Source organism: Sceloporus occidentalis, unplaced genomic scaffold (genome assembly GCF_023333645.1).
Source record: "Sceloporus occidentalis isolate IW3139 unplaced genomic scaffold, rSceOcc1.0.p SCAF_5, whole genome shotgun sequence".
Taxonomy (NCBI): domain Eukaryota; kingdom Metazoa; phylum Chordata; class Lepidosauria; order Squamata; family Phrynosomatidae; genus Sceloporus; species Sceloporus occidentalis.
In genome coordinates, this window is record NW_028316985.1 from 19,413,953 (window position 1) to 19,434,975 (window position 21,023).

Below are 21,023 nucleotides of genomic sequence, written 5' to 3' on the forward strand. Positions count from 1 at the left end.
GATTGTAAGCCTGAGGGCAGGGAACCGTCTATTATCCCCACTGTTGTAAGCCGCCCAGATTCCCAGTGATTGGGTGGCATATAAATCCTATTATTATAAATATCAATTGGTGATAATCTACTTAATAATTATGTAAAATACTCTCACTGGGAAATATACTAGTTTAAAAGACTCTTTAACACATGGTAGAAAAAGAGGTGCATTAAGTGGTGCTTACAACAACTGGTTCAACCAAGCATGTAAAAGTCTGGTTAAACAATGCCTTTCAAGAATTCTTTTACAATCCAAAATATTTTTTTCAAATTAAGTAGTAATATTTGAAGCCAATTTTTAAAAGTAGTATACATGTGTGCACACTGATATGCCCCCAAATTTCCACCATTATCATGTTTTAGTCTGTTACAGTTCCTTTTTCTTGCAGCATTACCTGAATGTATGCCAGTAAACATTGGGATTCAAATTTCTGATTTCCACACGAGTTAAATTTGGCTCGTGTCTTCTTCTTTAAGCATCCTTCAACCTTTAGCCCCTGATGTAGTCCTAGAAAAGAAAGTCTCCGGGTGCTTCCCACAAACAGTGCCTTCCTTTTATTCCCTCTTGGACTGCCAACCATTTTTATCAATGAAAGAGGCAATTTATTCTTATTGCTGGCAAGAGCTCTACAAATCAGCACAGGGGTACATAGGAAACTTACACTGGTCACTCGACGGTAGATCTGCGCAGCATTTTGACATTCAGAATAAGGATATTCAGACGTAGCCATCTCAAGCATACACATCCCAAAAGCATATACATCGACGGATTCATCGTATTTCTCCTCATACATCTCAGGTGCCATGAACTCTGGGGTACCTTAAATTAAAAGAACGATTCAGACTCTAAATGTCTCAAAGCGAGCAGAGGTTGCTGGCGTTACTCACCGCAGAAGGGTGCAGATGGGCAGACCTGTGAGAAAAGAAGTGGAGGCAAAAAGAAGAGGGAGGACACCCTCAGTCATTCTTTTTCATTAACATATCCCATGGATCTTCTATTGCAAGGCCTTTGCAAGAAGTGAGGAACTGATTTTAAAGTTTTACATGTTCATTGTTCATAAATATTATCGGACATTATAATGTAACAGTATCAGGTACAAAATCAGAGGATTCAGTTGTAATGAACAAACTAAAGATAAACCCAAAGTTGCTTATAAATGGAGCAAAATAAAGTGAGACACTAGCTAGGCTGCAAACCAGATACATGTTAACCACACTTACCTTTCCCCCCTGAGAATAAGAAGGCCCAATGTTCCTTTCAGCATACCTGCCTGCCCTCTGCTGTAAAAAATTAGTACTGGCAAGAGTCCACAGCTAGTGTCTGACTTGTAACACTCCATTTGCTTCTCAATTGCGTCACTTTAAACAAAGCCTTGCAATGAAAAACCCTGCATCTATGAATAAAGGCTCCTTAAAAATTAATTTTAAAAAAATTGTTCTGCAAAGGCCACTCACCAGAGCCCTTTTCACATACTTACCATTTCACCTGCAGTACATTTTATAGGTCTACTGCAGATACAGGAAATAGTGAGGGACATCCTACAGGCAAAAATACTCAGAAATATAGAGAGATTCAGTTATAGGCACGGAGCGTGAGATTCAACAAACCCTTAATAAGAAACTATTATCAGGAGATGCACTATCCCTGAAGTATCAAACCAAGGCACCCTTCCATGTGATGGGGCGCTGTACAGTATAATCAGAGATACTTAGTGCCAGATACTGTATATTTATATTGAGAAGACTATATCCCGCAGCAGAATATTGTTGGTAAGTAAGTTTTCCAATCTCTGTCAACTCTCCTGTGGTTTAATAATGTCCAAACCATAACTGAAAATAAACATACTAAGGCAATTGTTTAAAAAAATCAGAATATGGCAGTTTTCCAATTGAAAACTGAACACAACACATGGAAAGGAGATTGCTAGATTCAGGAAGTTAATCATTTCCCACTGAGTATTCTTCCTTTTTCACCAGCAGTTAATGTTTCTAGACTGGCTGGAAAGCAGGAAATGTTTAATTATGACAAAGATCAAGATATTTGTAAATGTGGATCTGTACCCCTAAAAGCAAGTGATAAAGGATGTGAAAACAGGACTTCAAAAATGACTACTGATTGATCTGTAACACACACACACACACGTAGATGCAGACTAATAAGGAGCAACTTCTCCATTATTAGCCCACATCCTTCACAAACACAGTAGCAGAACAGAGCTGATAAAACTAATTATCTGGTAACAGTCTGAGACCAGTTCACAGATCTATATATGTAGTAGCCCCGAAATTGTATGTATAATGCAACATTTTCTTTGGTATACCTGAAAGAATTTCCATTTGAACATCTATGCTTTTCCTTAATACCATTTTGCAATAATTACTTTTGTTAAGATCTAAGTACCTTTGTTTGATCAACAGTATTCTGCTACCTATAAGAGTCTGTGCTCCTACAGTTTTTTCTAGAGATAATATCCAGATATCAGGAACCCATATTTAAGAACATCTATGGCTCCATGAGTTTTCATGACAGAAGAATGAAACCTCTGAAGCAAACTTCTAAATTCTACTAGGATACCAAAACTTCTGAACAGCTTCCAGAACAGAACCAGAACTTACCTATCACACTCTTGGCAAAAGATGCTCGCTTCAAGGTTGCCAGACCCAAGTCTCCTATTTTGACTGATCCCGTGGGGCCCGTGATAAAAATGTTGTCACATTTCAAGTCACGATGGATAATGGGAGGAGTACGAGTATGCAAGAACTGCAAACCCTTCAGTATCTGCCGGCACCAACTTCGAAGTACTTTAATTTTCATCACTTTAAACCTTTTTAAATATCTAGGCAAGAAAAGCAAAATAAAAACATAAGCTTCTAGTTTTACCTTGACATTTATGCTATTGGATTACTTAGTTGTACTATGAACAAAAGGATCATTCAGCATTACATTCAATAAGTCAAACTCAACACCAGAAACTAAAGAACCATGGATAAAGATGAGAAGTGTAGTACAGGTTGAGTCTCCATTATCCAGAATTCCATAATCCAAAATATTCCAGAAAACAAAACTATTTTATGGGTGGCAGAGACAGTGACACCTTTGTTTTCTGATGGTTCAATGTACATAAAGTCTGTATCATGCACATAATTATTTTAAAGTTCTGTATAAAACTACCTTTGGGTTATATGGATAAGGTGTATATGAAACATAAATGAATTTTGTGTTTAGACTTGGAAGGGCAACTATGAAGGAACTAAACAAGATCCTGAAGTGTAAAGATGTATCATTGAATATTAACAGTAGGATTGTCCATGCCCTCCAATTCACAATCTCTATCTATGCTTGTGAAAGATAATAATTTTGTTTAAACTTATCTATTATGTTCATTATGCATATATTTGAGGAATCAGCAGCCATGAGACAACAGTGTTGCCTAAAACAGTTAATCAAAAAGAACTGGCTGTGGACAAGCAACTTTTAAGAATCAAAAATATAAGTTAAAAAGTCAAAGTTGAGCTAAACTATCTTTATAATATGCATATTATGGAATGGTAATGGAAAACTATGCAGTGATATCATCAGCAAATGTTCAAATGGTATCTGAAGTGGCTGAAAAAGCAAATAATGCCACCTCAACTCCCTCCCCCATTTTTCACATTCATGATGGCTTTCTACAGCCCTCTCTGAGTTTTTATTCCAAGCTGAGCTTCAATTTCTCTCAAACTATCTCACAAATGCTTTTTACAAGGCTGTTTTCACAGCAGGATTAATGTCTGTAATGTGATTTCAAAATCCCTCCTTTGAACTACAGAAATTGGAGTAATGGGGATTAGCATCAATCATCCTAAACTGGCAGCTGTCCAAATGATTCTATCAAGACATGCTTTTACAATGAAGTGCATAAGCAACATGCATGCAACTGCTGTGGAATAATCATAATAACCATCTATTGTAAGATCATATTTGCTAGTTAGAGTATCCTAAGCACCTGCCACAGATTGTGACAGGGGTAGCATCTTTTGAACTTTATACAAAAAAAATCTGTAAAACCAACACAGCCTGCCACTGTACAGGTGTGAGGGGGCAGTTTTGCTATAGGATGCACTTTCAGGTCAAAGCAGCTTCATTGAGAAATTAAATTATTCCCCCTGGAACTGGGAACTACTGTGGATATGTCTAGGGTAACAGGGACAATGAGGTTATTCAGACCCACAGAAATTGTTTTATTGTTCTTCCAGATTTCCAACCAGGAGCCAAAAGTTCGGAAGCCTCTGGAAGTACTGACTGACACTCCATTCACAGACTTGAGATAATGAGACAGAACTGCAGTACAAAATGCACCACACTAAAAAGAAGGCTCAGCCCTTCTTATCATTAGTATGCAGACAATGGCATCAGCAAACACCCCAGAAGAACATTAAGATCTTCAGGAACTCTTAATCCCTGTGTCTGTCTAAGAAAAGGGAAGTTCAAGTCTTGAACAAGGCCTGACTGAGCTCCTCTGATTAAGCTGCAGTAGCTAAGTGGTTGCTACAGTGACCATAGCTTCCCTCCTCCAAACAAACAAAAACGTCTTTTCATTCAGACTTGACATTCTGCATTTTCTCCCCTTCTTCAACTCTGGAACTCCCTCTCTTGAGTGATAAGCTTGGCTCCTTCCCTCTTATCTTTTCAGTTTTATTTTATTAAAATATTTCTATAACACTCTGTATTTGGAGCTCTCAGGGCTCAGTGCAACCAAATAAAAATAAACTTTAAAACAATTCAACACATTTTAACTAATGCAAGCAAACAGAAAATAGAAAACAAAATCCACAATCCAACAAGTCCAGAACCAAGCCATGTGTTCTGTGTCCCCAAAGCTTCAGTTTTAACTTAGAGCCAGAATTAGGCCAAGAGCAGTAACAATTAGGTCTCTAAAGGTGTTCCATAACGAGTGGACCACAACTGAGAACCCCTTTTTATATGTGCCTTCAAGTTGCCTGTCAACCTATGGCGACCCATGAATTTCATAAGGTTTTCTTAGGCAAGGAAAGTGGTAGCTTTGCCAGTTCTTTCCTCTGAAATAGACCCTATAGCACCTAGTATTCATTAGCAGTCTCCCATCCAAGTACTAGCCAGAGCTGGCCCTGCTTAGCTTCCAAGAACAGATGGGGTCTAGTGCCTTTAGGAGGTCTGCATCCTAAATACTTCCTTTTATTTCAGGATAGATAATTATAGTGTTTTGATTTATTATTTCTCACAATTAACTATTCGTTTATAATGTTATGCTGGTTATTTGGTTTGTCTCATTTCTTTTAATTTAGGGGGTTTAAAGAGTTTAAACAATTGTTAGTTTTAGTATTATTAACAATGTCTGGTTGTTTTATTGTTAAAAATCTTGTGTGTGTGTGTGTGTGTGTGTGTGAGAGAGAGAGAGAGAGAGAGAGAGAGAGACAGACAGACAGACAGACAGACAGACAGACAGACAGACAGACAGAGAGATCCTTTTTGGGAGGGCTGTTAGTCAAAAGTGGACTATCTTAAATAAATCCATAAAATTACTTTAGAAATTCCTGTGATGATATTGTTAACAAACCACTTTTCCATTCTCCCTAAAGTTTTGTGCAAAACTACCTCACTCAAGTAGTATAAACAATACGTCATGTCTTAGAATTAAACAAAGCAAGGGTAGCCAGTAGGACTGTGTAAAATCAAACTTTAAAAATATATTTTTGAATTAGGCTTGTTAACATAAATATTTATGTAACAAAGCTTTTGCTATTTAATTTATTTATAGTTACTGGTGAAACTGAGAAACAAAGGGTATATAAAATATCTTAAGATTAATGTAAAATGTAAAATTAATGTAGGAATCACACTATAGTATTACACAAGTCAAGACAGATTCATAGTTATCAAACAGATGTTGTGCTGCAGACAGATAAACACTTTGCTGCAAAACATCTGAAGTTCTCATTGGCCTGTTACAGACTGCCAAAATAATGCTGCTTCGGGTCTCTTTGGAGGTATGCTATTTAAATGATGGATGGGTCCTAAGAGTCAGGAGATCGCACCAAAGCCACACTCCATTCCTAAGCACTGGAGTGCAGCTTTGGTGCAGCTTCCAGATTCTTAGGATGCATGCATCATTTAAACAGCATACCTCCAAAGAGACCCGAAGCAGCTTTATTTTGGCAGTCTGTAACAGGCCATAGAAAAATAACGTTATTGTTTTTTGTGTCCATTCTGGGATACCAATAGACCTTGCAAAGAACTGAAACTGAGATATTTTCACTAACTTTTCTGAAGACCTTTTGCATCACTTAACAATTTACTGTAACTTGAAACCTGACAGCTTCTGCTTCAGTTAAGGAACTCTAATTGCAAATACAGTTTCCTTATTTGGAACTAGAATTCCATAATCATAGTGCATGCCCTTACTGAACCTGATACAAAATGTAACGAAAAGATGTCAATGTTTTCATGACCACTAGAGGACTCACTTGTTACTCATTTGGTCTGGAATTCCAAGCATTTGCTATACTAGAGACATGATATAGCTTGACAGGCTTCAAGCGCTCTTATTTCTTCCTCACATTGACAACAGTCCAGGCAGTTTGACAAATAAGAAGCCAGAAAATAACGCAAAAGCTACCATGCTAAACCTCTTTTGCAGAAACAGTAAACTGAAAAGTACATTAAAAGTTTTTTTTCCCCCTGAGCTGGATTAATACAGAATACTTTAGTTTTCAGTAATTTTCACCTCCATGTTCATCATTAATGTAGGACTCATTAATGCGGGGCGAGCCATACTCACGTTTTCAGTGTACCAGATGTCATGAGCTCTGTAACCAGAACAATACACTTCTTTCCCTTTACTGTAGATTCCCAGGAATCATAGAACCGAACAATGTTAGGATGCTGAAGTCCTTTCAGCATTTCAGCCTCCTCTTTAAACCGTTGTCGTTCTGATTTGGATAGCTTTCGATCCTAAAAACAAACAGCAAAAAAGCATATTATCAAGAACCCTTCAATAAAAGGGTAAAATTGGAAATAATTATGCTTTAGAGTGGCCCTTTAGAGGGGAAGCCACTGCAGAAGCAGGGAGGTAGCCAGGATTTTGGGAAGGGAGGGGGGTCAAGACTAAGTGCCACCATTTTGAGAGGCTAAGAGCCCCTCCCCCCAAGACACAAAAAGAGGGTCGAGTATTTACCCTCGACACCTCAATGGCACCACTTTAACTTCCGTTATGGCTTCATGCTATGGAATCTTGGGATCTGTAGTTTTGAGGACCTGTTGAGTCATCTGTCAGGTGCAACAACAAACTACAAATCCCAGCATTTCACAACATGGAGCCAAGGGCAGTTGAAGTGGCATCAAACTGGATTATTTTTTTCAGTGCAGATGCAAACTGAGTCCTTCTGAAGGTGTTTACATCAGATAAATTCAGCTCGATAAAGCAAAGTGCAGCTGCTCACGCAATGAGCGGCAGCCACTCTGTTCATGCTCAGAGACACTCTGCTCATGCTTTGAGACACTGCATTCCAACTTCTGAGCTGAGCTAAGAACCCAGGCTGCATCCACACAACATTTCATTCCCACTTCCAAGAGAGATTTTTAATTCCAAGACTCATCTATCTATCTATCGATCGATCGATCTATCATAATTTTAAATTCCAAGACATTATACCTTCCTTTCTTTTTATGAAAAACAAACCCCTTTAAGAGAATCCTATTTTGGGAGAAAGGCAGGGTATAAAATCAATCAATAAAAAATTATAGTGCAATAGTCCATCAGTGCATGGCTTGCATTGTAAGACTTTATACCTTTATACATTTAAAAACAATTAAAATCACAGTAGGCTCAGAGTGCTATAGAATCATGGAATCATAGAGTTGGAAGAGACCCCAAGGGCCATCCAGTCCAACCCCATTCTGCCATGCAGAAACTCCCAGTCAAAGCATCCTCAACAAATTATGTAATGGAGGTGTCCATCTACATCGTAGAAAGATATACTATAGATTAATGCTATGGAAAATCACCACCTTGAGTCCGTATATTGGGAGAAAGGCGGGATATAAGAAAATAACAACAACAACAATAATATCTGGGTATTGTAGTTTTGTGAGACATTTAGCATTCTTTGTCAGAGAGCTCTGGTGGCACAACATACTACAAATCCCAGGATTTTCCATAGCATTAAAGTGGTGTCGAACTGGATTATTTCTGCAGTGTGCAGCCTTATTAGACTGCAGTTCCCAGCAGTCTGTGGTGCTGCTGGATGATGGGGCCTGCAGTCTAGCATTGCCTGGAGCAGGGCCATAGGACTCCACAGCCCCGATTCATCATCTTAGATTGATTCCATATATTAATTAATTAATCATAAAATCATAGAGTTGGAAGAGACCCCAAGAAGGGCCATCCAGTCCAACCTCATTCTGCCATGCAGGAACTCTCCATCAAAGCATCCCCATTGACATGCTGAAAAAGGCCAGCTAACTGTATTTTATTCTATTTGTCTTTTAAAAAAGAGAAAAAACAAGGCTGGAAGGAAGCCTCTTGCTTTTTGCATCACAGACCCTCCTCTTTTTTGTTGTTGCAAAAATCCAGAATGACTGTTTTTGAAAACCTGTGTTCATTATCAGAAGAAATGTCCAGAGTAGAGTCTGAGTCTCCTTTCTCTGAACTTCTGAAACCTGAATTATTCCAAAACCCAAAGCTAACCCTGAGAGCATCTGGTCTGACCCCAACTCAAGGATACCTGGGAATCCTGAAGGTTTAGATCAATTACTGAATTATTGAATTATACAAGGAATAGTGGTCTCAGGGTTTTGCTGACAGCTCAGTGTACACAAGCACAACATTATTTTTAAAATATTGTGTATTAAATTACCTTCTGTATGTCTGTAAGATGCATATGAGATGCATGGATCCCATCTCCCATTATATCCCATATTAGACATACTGTATATAACCACTGGTGGCGCAGTGATTAAATGCCTGTACTGCAGCCATTCACTCGAAACCACAAGGTTGCTAGTTCAAGACCAGCAAAAGGGACCAAGCTCAACTCAGGCTTGCATCCTTCTGAGGTCACTAAAATGAGTACCCAGACTGTTGGGGGCAAATTAGCATACTTGCTAATTAGTTTACTTGCTGTTCACCGCTATGATCTTTGGAATAGCGGTATATAAATAAAACAAATTATTATTATTATTATTATTATTATTATTATTATTACCAAACTCTGAAATACTCCAAAATACATCTAGTCCTCAGCATTTTGGGTAAGGGATATTATTATTATTATTATTATTATTATTACTGTATTATTATTTTACTATATTGTATATGGATATAACTGCTGAAAGGAAAGTTAAAAGTCACCTTTTCTTTCTTTTATATTTCCCTTTAGAACCTTCCTTCCTTCCTTTTTCTTTCTTCCTTTCTCCCCTTCCTCTTCCTCCCTTTCTTTTCCTTTTTTTCTTCAGTTCTCCCTCCCTCCCTCCCTATCATTCTTCCTTCCTTCCCTTCTTCTTCCTACTCTCCTTCTGCAGGAAAGAAGAGACTTTGATTCTGGCAAAAGCACAAGGGAGGAGGGGGGAGGAGGAGGAGGAGGAGGAGCGGAAGCCGGACTCCGATGGAAACGAAAGAGAAAGAAATCACAAGGACCCGCTCCCTCCCCCTCCTCTCTCTCTCTCTCTCTGAGCTTGCAACTTTTGTTTTGTCTTTCCCCTTTTCCCTCTCCGAGTTCTCCGTGGTTTTGATGGAGGGGAGGAGGGGGGAGGAAGGAGCTTGAAGGCCCCCAGGGCCTGAAGGGGGGGTCCGGACCCCCCCAAAAAACCCTTCCCTACATCCCTGGCAGAAGTATATTTGAGCCAGTATCACTGTCACAACTATTACCTTCCTATCTCTAAAGCTGCTTAGGGTTTGTTTGCTACTCACCAAGCCATCAGCCTTCCCTTACATGAGCCTCAAGACCAGCCACTAAATTCAACCCATGCCTCACACCGTTTCCTTTTCCTGCCAGCAGACAGTGCTGTCACACAGCCACAGGAAGCTATTTCCATCACTAAATGACGATGGGGGATGGAGCTCTCTGTCTCTCTCCCTGCCCAAGTCACTGTCACACTGGATGATTTACATTTGCTCCTATTCTTGCCCAACTAAAGTGTGCTGTAAGTAATGAGTGGCTGAAAGCATTCAACAGAAGGAACACACAAACCTATCACTACCCAACCTGGTTTTGGCTTCTTCTGTAGAGACATCTGTCTTGATGATAGGAATGACTGGCTCCTGCTACATCTATCCAGACATTAACAGCAGTGATTCCCAAACTTTGGTCCTCCAAATGTTTTGGACTTCAGCTCCCAGAATTCTTGATATCTGGCCAAGCCGACTGGGGCTCCTGGGAGTTAAAGTCCAAAACACCCAGAGGACCAAAGTCTGAGAATCACTGCTAATAGCTACATCTAAAAGGCTGCAGTCCTCATAAGCACAATTCTTTAATTTTTTTGTGCAAAATGTTCAAACAAAACCATTACTAACAATATATATACATTTGTGTCATTGCTTGATGACAGTTTACAACAGCTGAAGGATCTTGCTCTGACTAAAGAATAAAGTTCATAACAAGAAGAATGCATCAAAAGGAGACCTTCAAACTTAATCTCATCAGACCTCTCTAAGAATCCCTAAGAGTTGCCAGTGGAGCAATTCAACAATCCTTTTAATGTACCATAAAACTGACAAGAGGGATCTGGCCCATTCTCCTCAAAGGCAGCACATGCACGCAGCTGTGCCAACACGGTCATGCGCATGCTGCACCGCCATGGAAAGAACAGGACTTGAGGTCCCATGAAATCTGCCATCTTCAGAGCCGGGGATCCAGAATGGAAACAAGGAGCCAACTGTACTTTTTAAAAATATATATTTTTATTGATTTTTTTAAAAATAATAAAAAATGAGTAATACACTGGGTATTAATAAACAACCCCAGACAAAACATTGTCATTGTTTACTTATCTATTATTAAAAATTGTCCTGATATATATTCTGCTTGCGTTTCTTTACTTTTTCTTCACAACTATAAATAACTTTATAAACTCTACTTTCTATTCAAGTCCATATTATTGTTCTCTAAGTGTTTAAATCTTAGTAAACCTTCTGCTAGTATTAAATAAAATGAGCAAATATAACACAAATGTTATCAGTATGATTCTTATAATTCTCCTAAATCCTAAACATTCAATTAATTATTATTCCAGTATAGTTTCCTGTACTTTTGAAAGTTATTACACCCCACTCTTTCTCATAGGGTTAAGGGAGCTTACAATACTCCTCCTGCCCCCAAAATGTTGATTCAGGTGTTGAGGTGAGACTGAGCTGCCAGTCTAGTCAGCTGTTGTATACCAAATAAAAAACCTCAATTCACGCAAGAAAATGTCTTTGGTTAGCACGGCAAGGAAGGCTACAAACCTGAAATACTTGGGATAAGATTAGATGTTACAGGAGATCTGCTGCTCTCCCATCTAACGTCATGTCAACATGCAATACATCACCACTCTTTGAATTAAATGCCACTACTGATAACAGTCAATGACCTTCAAAAACCTATATATTGGATCTAGCTTACCTATCAGATCACCTCCTCCCATATCAGCCCCATACATTCATATTTGTCCCATACCTGCCCCATACGAATTCTCCCCTCTGGGGGGACATTTATTCCAGTCAGCGAGGACTAGGTTGGCAACTGAACCCGGAACAGGGAACTTTCTGTCTTAATTTCCAGAATAAATCTCTAGTTTCTACTACACTACGATGCTATCTTGGTTATTGGGAACTGGGTCCTCCAATCCTGACACCAGAGGACTTTTTCGTCAACTGCACTTAGACTCTGGAATGACCTGTCAGAAGCTGAATTTGTTGTTGTTTGCTGCCTTCGAGTCAACCTCAACTCATGGCTGCCCTGTGAATGTAATTATCTCCAAACCAACCTATCCCCTATTTCTCTGCTCATGTCCTGTAGGCTCAGACCTGTGGTCTCTCTGACTGAGTCTATCGAACGGAATACGCAGTCTGAATTTAGAACAGCATTAAAAGCCAGTCTCTTCCAGCAGACCTATCCAGATGATTTTTAAATTATGACTTTAAAATTATGGATTTTAAACTGATGCTATATGTCTTCATTGGTTTATGTATTTAACTGATGTTATGTGTTGTAATCTGTTGCTCTTCCCCATGTTGGTCTCTGTTGTTGCATTCCCACTATACTTCAACACAACCATCCACCTTTTATTGTTAACACTTTCTATTATTACTGGGACATGCTTATTTCTAAACTCTGTGTTCACTTGAACATATTAAACTTTTAAGAAATCCAGGTCCTTGCCTCAAAAACTTAGAAAATGGACTTCTTTAATGTGGAATACAAAATAACCCTACAGCTATATTTCAAAAGAGTATGGGAAACCCTGAGCATCTGGGAGCTGGAAAAGTATCATAAATGTGGCATTATGTGTAATGTTGTTCCAGAAATTTAGAAAAGCTGATTAATCTGAGAAGTTAATATGCAAGACCTTCCACAAGTATGAACTTGACCGTTACAGCTCTATCACGGAGTATTCTAGCAGAATATTTGTCCTAGAGCCATTCTTCTCTAAACTTCAATGAAAGAAATCCATGTTATGTTGGAGGAATTAATACTACCTGCTTTAAAAGTAGATGTGTTTACACTCTCAGAAGCATGCAGTGAATAACAATTCTGGAAATATACTACCGGTAAATAATTTTCAGCTGATTAGACATACATTCTGTAACAGCTCTGAAGGAGACGGCAACTTTTAAATGTGGAGGTCCTGAACCAATTACCACTGCTTCACAGAATTCTTCTTCGTCATCATCAAGGAAAATGGGAAATTTTAGTTCCAGAGTTATGTTCCACTGCAAAATTCTCAAAGACTTAGACCTACAACGTAAGAGCATTGAGACCTGAACTGTGCTAAACCATGTTATCAGGTTTCAGCCACCAGCCACACACATTTGTTTTTGCTTTTGGGGGTGGGGGTGGGGGGGTTAACAGACAAAAACCAGATGGAACCAAAATTGTCTCTACAAATCTACTGTATCTGTGTTAGTTACAGTTTTTGCAAACAAGGAGAGCTGACAGCTTCTTATAACAAACGTTCTACCTCTTGTGGACATGTAGTTCCTGGCTCCCAAGAATTCATTCTACACATTTATTTGGCATATGGGCCATTTTTTTTAACATGCAAAACATTGTGTTTTTCAATGAACAACCAAAACATGTACATACTTCAAAATTCTTCACTGCTAACAAGACAGCAAAACCAGCCCAGTTAACATGTGTTTCTTACTGGAAACTTAAAAAAAAAAAAACTTCTGGATTCCACCTTGGAAATTTTTTTTTACTTGAGATGCTTTCCCCATTCTTAGCAGGGTGTGTCTGATGCTAACTGTTCCAAAGCCTTTCAATAACAAAAATGGAACAATGCCCTACAACTGACATTTTTTTTAACCATATAGTTTTCTACTAAGAAATGCCAAATCCACTATGGTATACAGGCCAGTTGTTTAAAGGAGATAAAACAGTGTATGAAATTTTTCAACCATGCCCCAATGCTTATCAATTTCAATTTGTTTTAGTATGTAGTGATTAACAGTGGACCAATGTTTATATGAAGAGTTTATTTTAAGGGATGTTGTAAACAGATATTTCAATAGTTTTTTCTGAAAACTAACTAGTTTGGGAACTGAAATCCCAAAGGATCATCTAAAATACGGATCTATGCTGTGTTTCCTCAATAGCAAACTCAACTGCAAATTCCAACCATATCCTGCTTAAACAGTGTTGTCTTCTGAGTGAACTGAAGCAGATGAATGAAGCCTACTATGTTAGTTTCCTTCATTCCTTTCCACCCACATTAAATTGGTTTGACATTGTTTCAACAGAAATGCAACGCTACCCAGCATGAGACTTGAAGGAGGGCACTAAATGTGCACAGAAAAGAAAAGAATCCTTCCAAATCAGGACTAGCCTTTCTTGGCAATTTTTATTTGACAGGTTTGCAACAATGAAGACAGCATTCATTATTAGAAAAGCTCCATGAAGTGTAACAATATGCACTTTAGAACAAGTACACCAACATCACAGCCCTAATTATTTCTGAAGACTAACCAAATTTGTCTGTTGCAAGGGGGGAGGACACTCCTGTGGTAACTTAAAGGCCAGCAAATATATTAAAGCATGGTTTTATCATGCTATAATCCAAAGAAGTTCAAGCTATAATAAATTTGTTCCTAATGTATCATTACTTCTAATTATCTTAAAAGTGACAGACTTGTATAAAAAAAATACATTCAACATTGGGACATCATCTTGCTTTTGGCATTATCGCTCTTTCTGTATTGGGCAGGCATATTAAACAATATCCACAGACTTAACCAGCCTTTATGGCAATAAGTATTTTCTTCAAAAACTTCTCCTATTTGGTTACTAAGGATGGAGCCCCATCTGTAATATCAACTTCATCCAACTGCAAACCAAAGTAAGTACAGCCCATTTCCAAATCTTTCACTATAGTGACAGTTTTTAAATTCACAAGTGGAGACTCACAAAACATGTTACATTTGTGTTACTTACTGTGCACCTTCAAGTAATTTCTAACTTACGGTAATCCTACGGTGAACTGGTTATAGGGTTTTTTCGGCATGGTTTGTTCAGAGGGGATTTGACATTGCCTTTTTCTGTGACTTGCCCAATGTCACTCAGTGAGTTTTCATGGCTGAGCAGAGATTTGAACCCTAGTTTCCAGAGTCATAGTCCAATATTCATACACCACACTCTCTCTCTCTTAAGTTTGGGTACTTTGCTAAAATCTTTCTTCTACTATGAAAAGAAATGGATGAGAAGTAAAGACCTCTAACAGAGAGGCCCTCTTCTAACCCACTTCTCTGCTGCCAACTGTCCATGCATTCACACGCATTTTCCCAGAAGAAATATTAAAATATACTAAAAGACTAGCAAAATCCAGTGTGCATGACTATGACTATGGCCCAAACCGCATGGGCTATATAAAGCGGCTTCTGTCCACTTTGGGAGTGTGGCATTTAGATGATGCACTCCCAAAGCAGCCAGAAGCCCCATGTGAGGCTGCGCTAAGGGGCTAAAGCCAGCACAAAAAGGAGCGGCAATAATCTGTTCCTGACGGTGCCGACATGGGACTGTGGTGGCAGCCTGCTTTGGGAGCAAGCTATGCAGTCACTGCAGTCCTGGCATGATCGCAAACAGGGTGGCCAGAGGCCACTCTTACAGAGCCATCTGCTTTGCCCCTATCTTTCAAATTCCATTTTGGCACTTCACATGCTATTTCTAAAAGAGGGTTATATGGATCGGGCATCAGACATCAATGTCCATCTGGCACCTATCAAGCACTGAGGTTGGGAATTGTATCTCCAGCTCCAAAGTTTGTAGTTCTTTTCTTCACCTGCTTCTTCTTCTGATTTTAATACTTCCTTTTGAGAGAGAGAAGTCCAAAACACACTGCTAAAATAATCCAGTTTGATAACAGTTTAACTGTCCTGGCTCAATGCTAGGGAATCCTGGGAATTGTTGTTTATTATGGCACCAGGTCTCTGATAGACAAGGCTTAATGTCTCACAAAACTACAGTTTGCAGAATTCCCTACCAATGAGCCAGGGCAGTTAAAGCCGTCTCAAACAGGATTATTTCTGCAGTGTGTTTTGGACCAGGGAGAGAGAGAGCATACACAGTGCAATGAGAGCAAGGAAGAAAGACTAGCAGAAGTCACTCCTGTTCTCTCACCCCCCCCCCCCAAACAAAATCTGGATTAAAGAAATTTGCAAGTATAAAGAAGGGTAAATGGGACATGGCAAGGAGATTCAGGTAGGCTCATGGGGGGGGGGGGGGGCGTCAACCAGCCCTCCTCCAACACTTTTTATTTTTTTCAAATTTAATGTTATAGGCTTCCTTTCTACCATAGGCTTTTCTAAACAGCTTATTATAAAAATGTATAACCACTCAAACAAACTTCCTTTATAAATGAAAATTATACTTATTCCATAATTAAGATTGCCATTTGTTCTGGAAACAGATTCCTGAAATTCAGGAAATCTAATCAAGAAGTATGTATCACTAATCACTGTGAAGTTTTCAGAAGAGTTCCAAAATGCAAAGACTATTCCACCAAAACCTCAATTTCTAACATGTGATTAACAAGACAAAACAAACTCAGATCTTAATTCTCTCTGAGATCTTATAATTTTAAATGTACAGAATTTTTTTTTACACTGAACACACAAGCACTATACAGTATAGTCTCAGATTACAGTTCTGCAAGATGAGTGTGCTAATATTTTATAAAGGACAAATATTTCAAAGAATCTCAGGAATTCAAGAAAGCATAACAACTGAACCTATTGGAACTTGGTTTTTGTTTACATCAGTGTAATAAATTTATAAAAAGAACGGCAAGCATTTTAACAAGTGTTGCACATCCACAAAGTCTGGTATTGTTCGCACCAGATATCTACACAAAAGATGCAAATTGTTCTGCTGGGTTTCTTCTAATACTGGTGTTGAAAAGGCAGACATTTTATGTTTGTAATACCTGTGCACAGTGTTCATATACACAAGAAATTGATGGGAACAGACAGCTGTCTAGGAGAAAATTCTAGCATCTATGGACCTGTAAATGGGAATATATACATATTCATGCATGCATGCGCACATACACACACATATTGAACTGAACAGAGCCAGAAGGGGGCCAGTTCCATATACTATCTTTTTTTCTTTCCAAAAACAGGAAGTATTAAATATTTCTATATACAAGAGAAAATAAGCATTTTGCATAAATTTTGTTATGAAATATGCTTAGGGAAAGGACATTATTATCCTCCCCTATATATTTAAAATTAGAATGTGAGTAAAACATACTGTGCAACATAAATGCTGTTATCAGATGTTTCATAAAGTTACTGTTTCATTTTTTTGTTCATATATATATATATATATATATATGTATTCTATTTCCCCTTTACAAGGCTAACTGAAGGAAGCTGTCCCAGGAAAATACCATCTTCAGAAAGACTTGGGTAATATTTGTAACTGTCAGAGGTTTGCCTGTTCAGTTTTTCAAAACAGCAATCCCCAAACTTTGTTCCTCCAGGATTTCAACTTCCAAAAGTCCTAGCCAGCTTGGCCAACATTCAGGAATTCTGGAAGCTGAAGTCCGAAACATCTGGAGGACCAAAGTTTGGGAACCACTCCCATGACTAACAAGAATATATTCCTAAAAATACACTACTAGCGCTCTAAATCAACCTTCTATATTTAAACATATAAATTCTACTTGTTAATTTAACAGTGACTCAGTAAACCTTGTATGTACTACTGGATCTAGCAGCACCTTTGAGACTAACTGTGCAAAAGAAGTGATAGCATGAGCTTTCGTAGATTTGGTCTACTTCATCAGCTGCAACAAAGTCTGTGAAAGCTTTTCGTATGCTACAACTTCTTTTGCTGTTAGTCTCAAAGGTGCTGCAAGATACCTTTGCATACTGATACTCCAAACTAACATGCTGCTACTACTTGTAAGCCTTGATTACATTCTAAAAAGTTAAAGGTCAAATGTATATTATAACTTAGTGAAGCACCAAACCACTATTGTTAATATTCATTTAATCCTAGTCACAATTCAACACCTACATAGCAGAACTGAAATCAGAACTAATTTACTGCATAAGATGCAAAGGTGACAGGCAGAACCCCAACTAATAAAGAAATGCCATAGGCACTTAAGCTTGCAGGTTGATATCAATAATCGCTTTTCTTCAAAGTAGAGTTGAAGGAGGTGGGAGTCTAACTTTTATTAACATATAAACATGTCAGACTGTACAGTGTTGTAAAGTGACAATCCATAAGGCTATCTTGCCAGTTGAAAGGCAGTGGTAAACTCCTCAATGTTATTTAACTTCACAATCTTACCCTTTCCCTCCACCGCTCCCTTCTCCTTCTGTGTCATGTCTTTTTAGATTGTAAGCCCGAGGGCAGGGAACCGTCTAATTAAAAAGATTGTATGTACAGCGCTGTGTAAATTTACAGCGCTTCATAAATAAAGGTTAATAATAATAATAATAATAATAATCTCATTAAAGTGCTGTTGGAGTACAGTAATTTCATAATGCTATTTCAGCTTTCCTGCCCATTTTTTCTCTAACCATGACTAAAGTCTTATGCCAACTACTCTTTTGGATATCAAAACTTATAAGGGGGGAACAACACGCTACCATTCCATAAACAAGGCAAACTGCTCTAACTGTTGCTAGACATGTTCCCCCATCCCCGGTAGCTATACACAGCAATTTTAGATCAGCACTAAGTTCCTTCCAACCTTCAGCGCACTTGTCCTCCTTTGCAGAAAAGAAGACTGTTTTGAAGCTTCTTCTTGGGTAATTTACAAGTGCACAGAGTATGGCCTTCACAAGTGCACTGACACTGCTGGAACCTCCTTACTAACGACATCAGTAAAGCAGCTGATTTTGTCAGGACAGCTTTCAATTATAGTATGTTTTACATGTCGGAAGGATATGACCATTATGTGTTGGATTCTGATAGTGAAAAACAGAGTATATATTTTCTTGTGTCTTCCTAAAATTCTAAAAAAATATTGATCTTCCCTACAAGATTGCTACAAAGATTAACAAATTATTGCATTTTAATAGCTTTATCTTTCAACTCATGAATAAAAAAAGCAGCATTTAGAGTTAACAAATAAGCCTAGTAATGATATAAAGTCTGCTGTCTTTTGAAGCTATGGAGTAGATTTTGAATTTGTGGAGCATGAAAAGCTGTAGCACTATATATAACAGAGGTGAACAACTGCAATAGAGACCAATTTTGGCTTTGGTGGCAGGTAATTACAGAGCATTTTCAGCTGAGAATCCTCCCAAAATCTAACATGGATATGACCAAAAATCTAGCTCCAGTTTCAATTTCTATCATTTGAGGCTAAATGTTGTATGTTTAAATAGTTTTGGGGATGATACAAAATACAATGCACTTTGGGACACTTTAGGTGGTTTCAGTCCTACAAATATATTTAAAACTGGAAGTGCAGGTGTTAGGGGGAACATGATGAGTTGCAGAAAAAAGGAGTTAGGCCACATGCAGTCCAAAGTCTGCACTTTCTCAATAGTGATGTATAGACTTGTTACGGATTCTGAACCAGATGAAAGGATGCAAAAGAATTTGAAAGGAAATAATTTTTAAAAAAAACCATGACAGAGGTAAGTTACTTTAGAAGCATACTGCCTCGGGTTGAAAAAAGAATGATCAGGAAAAGTAGTAGAGGAAGGATGGGCAAGGTAAGTTAAATGCATCAAAGAACAAGATACCTATGACCGTTATTCGTACTGTAGCTGACTGACAGAAAAGCCTGTTTCTCATTAGTTTGTAATATCAAGGCACACAGTGTCCTTGGTTTTATGCCATTTTATTTTTCAGTGTCCTGAATGGGAACAGTTTGGAGGCTATTTCTCAGGATTCAAGACTACAGTTCTGTAGGTTGTCATGGTTCACGAGCCCTCTGTAACCCAGTCACTATGCCTTATCACTCTCTAGTTTAGAATAATATATCCTGTGCCACACAAACAATTGTAATTAATAGTACAATTTAGATTATGCTAACAGAAGCAATTACAAATCTGAAGTTTACAAAACAGTTTGAGATGAAATATGTAAAGAGGCATGCATTGTACATCAACATATATATAAATCCCAATATTTTAATGAGTCTATGATATATGAGGCAAGCAACTGGATTTAGACCAAAGTATTTGATGTCTGCAAGCAGTCATGTTCCAAATTCTGCAGCAAAGACTCCTACCATATATGGAACAAGAAATCCAAGAGGTGCATGCTGCTTACAGGAAAGGAAGAGGCACTACGGATCACATTGCAAAAATACAATGGATGATGGAGTGCACCAAGGATTCCAAAAGAAAATCTACATGTGCTTTGATTGCATAGCTCACAAAAAACTAAAGTATGCTCTCAAAGAAATAGGAGAACCACTACATTTGATTGTCCTGATGCGCAAACTGTACTCGGGACAAGAAGCTGTGTTCAGAACTGAGTACAGAGAAACAGAATGGTTCCCAATCAGAAAAGGGGTCAAGCAAGGCTGCATACTATCACCTTGTTTATTCAACCTGTAGGCAGAAAACATTGTATACAAAGCAGGCTTGGACTCGTAACAATCTAAGATATGAAGATGACACAATACTATTAGTAGAAACCAACAAAGAACAATTATTGAAGAGGGTCAAGGAGGAAAGTGCCAATGTAGATTTGATGCTGAACATTAAGAAAACAAAAATAACGAACATGGAAGATTTACAAGAATTCATCTCAGATAACTAGAAAATTGAAATAATGAAAGAGTTCACATACCATGGATCAAACACTGATCAGAACAGAGACTGCAGTCAAAAAATTAGGACAAGTCTAGGAGTGGGAAGAGCTGTTATGAAAGAAATGGACAAGATCCTAAGTCCCAAAATTATAACTCTGAACATTAAAGTGAGACTCAACCAAGCCATTATATTTCCCATCTTCATGTTCGGATATGAGAGTTGGACAGTGAAGAAAGTCAATAAAAAGAAATTCAACTCATTTGAGATGTGGTGTTGGAGAACAGTGCTGAGGATAATGTGGGCTACCAAGAAGACAAACAAATGGGTTCCCTGGAAGCCAGAATTACTAAACTGAGGCACTCATATTTTAGCCACATCATGAGAAGGCATGAATCAAATGTCCATGAATCATTAGAAAAGACAATAATGCTAGGAAAGGAAGGCAGTAAGAGAGGGGACCACATACCAAATGGATCCATCAGAGGTGCCACAGGCCTGAGCAAAGCAGTGAAGGACAGAAGGCTTTGGAGACATCTCATGCACAGGGTCA

The 21,023-nt window shown here is 38.3% G+C and overlaps 1 protein-coding gene across 9 annotated transcripts in view; it reads right to left on the reverse strand.

Annotated features, from left to right (window-relative positions):
* The window catches only part of WNK1 (WNK lysine deficient protein kinase 1), a 126,500-nt gene that overhangs the window by 76,786 nt on the left and 28,691 nt on the right, over window positions 1-21,023 (reverse strand). For all 9 annotated transcript variants that reach the window (XM_089527792.1, XM_089527791.1, XM_089527790.1 and 6 more), the window contains exons 2-4: window positions 6,830-7,002; window positions 2,649-2,869; window positions 695-852 (exon numbers count right to left, since the gene is read on the reverse strand). In XM_089527792.1, coding sequence (XP_089383918.1) covers window positions 695-852; window positions 2,649-2,869; window positions 6,830-7,002 — 552 coding nt within the window. The remainder of the gene's footprint in view (window positions 1-694; window positions 853-2,648; window positions 2,870-6,829; window positions 7,003-21,023) is intronic.